This window comes from Bison bison, unplaced genomic scaffold, assembly GCF_000754665.1.
Source record: "Bison bison bison isolate TAMUID 2011002044 unplaced genomic scaffold, Bison_UMD1.0 scf7180017864280, whole genome shotgun sequence".
NCBI lineage: Eukaryota > Metazoa > Chordata > Mammalia > Artiodactyla > Bovidae > Bison > Bison bison.
Genome location: NW_011494852.1, coordinates 1,185,732 through 1,188,678, shown reverse-complemented (window position 1 = coordinate 1,188,678; position 2,947 = coordinate 1,185,732). Strand labels below are relative to the sequence as shown.

Sequence of the window (2,947 nt, the reverse complement as noted above, 5' to 3'; positions counted from 1 at the left end):
GCTGCGGACGCTCAGGGCGCGCGCCGCTACGCCGGTCGCGCCGCCTTCCACCCCCGTGCGCACCAGTGGCCGCCGCGGCTCCTGCAGCGGAAACTCAGTGCTCAGGGCCAGTGCACGCCGCATGTCGGCTTCCAACAGGTCCAGGCAGCCGGAGAAGGCCACCCAGAGGCGCTCGAATTCGGCGCGCTCCTCGGCGCCCAGGCTCCGGTCGCGCAGCGGGGCTGTCAGCCGGACGCGGATGGCCACCGCCAGCTCCTGCGCCTTCTGGCGCGTCTTCTGCAGCTCCTCTCGCAGGTTCTGCGAGTCTGCGGAGCCGCCGATGGTCAGCACCAGGTGATGGTAGCATGCGGTCGCCTTATTAAGCGCGTCCAGTAGCGCTTTGCACTCCTCCTTCGCCATGGCGCTGCTCTCCCGCGCACCCCGGCCGCCTGCGCCCCTCTCACCTTCACCCACTCAGCGCAGCAGGATGCAGCCAGCCTCGACGGCGTTCCCCGGCCGGACGGTCCGAGCACTCCTCATGGCCTGAGAGGAGCTTGGCGCTACCGCTGCTCAGGGTCCACAACATGCGCTTCCGCTGACCCGGTTTGCCATTCCCTCATCCATCCTCCCCAGGTGCGCTCCTAGTCACACGCCGAATCTCTGCGCAGCTCTCGCCTCCACGGTAGCACCTGCGAAGCCCGTGTTGAGGTCCCCATCCTCCTCCCGTGCCGTCGCCAGGGCTAGCGGGCCGCTGAGCCGCTCGCTCCGAGCGCCTTAAGGGCGGCGGGGTCGGGTTTCTTAGATCCGCCCACCCCCGCCCTTCCTCGCTGGGCGCTCCCATCCCCTGGACCAGGCATAGGCGGGGCCCTGAGCGGGGAGGTCACGTGCAGGTCCCCCATCTCCCCCTCCTCTGCACCCCATTACAGTCTGGAATATTAGCGCTCAGCAGATCCAACCCTCCTCTGTTTTTGAGAAGGGGAAACTGAGGCTCAGATTTAAAAGGGGGGAGGAGGATAAAGATCACGCCACGTGCATGTAAGTGATGGGGCTACAACCCAGGGGCTCTGACTCTTAGACCCAGCCAGCGACGTAAGTAGTATGCTTCGTAGGACTGGACACCCCTGTCCTCCAAACCGAGTAGTAAAGGGCAATCTGCGGGGCGGAAAGGCTGCCGTATCTCCCCGTCCTAGTCCAGCCCGCTTTCCAGCAACAGGGCTTGGACTCCACCCCTTGTGTCAGATGTGTTTTTCGGCCCCGCCCCCTCCCGTTCCAGGCAGGCGCAGTCGATGGCTCTGGGCTGGTCCAGTCTGAATAGGAAGTGTTGCACGCCGCCTGAGCCCCACCCCTGGCTGGGCGGGATCAATGATTGCTCTGCGCACGCGTCACTCTGAATAAAGACAGCTTCTCATTGGACTGACCAGAGTCCTGGGGTGCGACTCCGCCCAACGGGGGTGGGCGGTGCAGCAGTTCTGCCGCGTTGGGGTGGTGGGCCCTGAGGTCTTTATCGAGGGGCCGGGAGGTATCGGCGCCACTCCTGGAAGGGCGGGGAGTGAAACTATGTAGACTTTTAAGTAAGTGTCCTCCCTCCTGTCTCCTCCCGCGCCTCCGTTCCCTCGGGACGGCTGCGTCTCTGGGCCCAGAGGCCGGGCGGGGCCTCGGAGCGGAGAAGGGGGAGGGGCTCTTTCCTCGGCCGGCGCCCCAAGCTGGGCTGGCTGTCCCTGGGAGGCCCCCGAGGCCTGGACCCATCGCGGAGTGGACTGCCGCGCCCGTGCTCTCCAGCTCCCGACCGCAGCCTGGCTCGCTCTGCCCCTCGTGTGTGTTTGCGGGTCGAGGGGTGGGGTTGGCGAAGAGTGAGCCCTCTGACCCCCGCGGCATCAGGACAGGTTAGCAGTCTGGGATCCCGGGAGCTCAGACTTGGGGGCAATAATAGGCAGGGCCGTCGATCACGGGCTGGGTGGCTTCTGGGGTTTAAGGGAGGCCTGGCGGGGCGGGTGGAGGGGAGGCTGTGGATGGGAGGCTGTGGATAGGGGTGCGGATCCTCGAGCCGGGCTGTCGTGGTCCCCGTGGTGATGGAGGAGCTGGAAGGAGAGGAGGGAATCCCTGCTAGCCTGCCTCTCATGGGGCGGGGGTCTCCTCTTCCAGCTGGGTTAAGATTACCCCGGGAAAACTATGAAGCACCAAACGGTGTTCTGGATTCTGAGTCTGTTCAGTTCTTTTCGTTGAAAATGGACTGCCCATTGGCGCGTGAGCAAGGCGGTGCGGCTCTGGCCGGCCCTGGAGGTGCTGGGGACGTGGGCGCTTGCGGTCGTGCAGGGCCACCGGGAGCAAGTGGGGCGTCTTCTTTGAGGATTTAGGACATTCAGGGAATGAGGCGCAGACGAAACTGTAGGGGACTCCTAGTTTGCCTTGTGCTGGAATTTTCCAAGATTTTTGGGTTTCCGGAAGAGAGACCCCTATTTTGATTGCACCCTTCCACCAGCCCTAGAGAGGAGCAGCAGATGTTAGCAGGATATTTACATTTCCAGGCACCTTGCCAGGTTTGGCATTGAGGCAGTCGGCCCCGCCCCCAACCCCGTCCAGAGCACTGGGTTCAGGGGCCTCTCACGCAGCAGTCTGTCCTTTAATTGGTTGTCTCAGTGGTGATACTGTGGCCCTTGGCCATCTCAGCCACTTATGGGCCAAATGGGGCCTTGACAGAGGAAGAGTAGTTTTTAGGATAAAATGGGTAGAAGGGAGGAGAGCCCATCTCTTCTGGGAGCTTTGTGGACAGCAGAAGGAGATGAAGCTGCAGAGGTGGGCAGGAGGCCATGAATAAGAGGGCCTCCATGCCAAGCAGAGTAGTTGAGAGTGCATCTGATAGGGAGTGGAGTAGTCCCGCACAGGGCTCAGTGTTGGAAAGATCCTGTCTTTCAGGTGGACAGGTTTGCGGTGCATCAAAGGTCAGGGCCTGAAGGCCTGGGGCGGGGGG

General features: G+C 63.1%; 2 protein-coding genes across 3 annotated transcripts in view; one reads left to right on the top strand and one right to left on the bottom strand.

Annotated features, from left to right (window-relative positions):
• RGS9BP (regulator of G protein signaling 9 binding protein) overlaps nucleotides 1–758 on the bottom strand; it is a 2,122-nt gene extending 1,364 nt beyond the window's left edge. The window contains exon 1 of the mRNA XM_010848925.1: nucleotides 1–758. Coding sequence (XP_010847227.1) covers nucleotides 1–399 — 399 coding nt within the window. The 5' untranslated portion in view covers nucleotides 400–758.
• A 663-nt stretch (nucleotides 759–1,421) lies between these two features.
• The window catches only part of ANKRD27 (ankyrin repeat domain 27 (VPS9 domain)), a 60,666-nt gene continuing 59,140 nt past the window's right edge, over nucleotides 1,422–2,947 (top strand). Inside the window, exon 1 of one of the 2 annotated variants that reach the window (XM_010848922.1) lies at nucleotides 1,422–1,550. The gene's annotated coding sequence lies outside the window, so the exon portion shown is untranslated. Of the gene's footprint in view, nucleotides 1,863–2,947 lie in introns of both variants that reach the window. The other variant, XM_010848924.1, reaches the window with a different exon arrangement.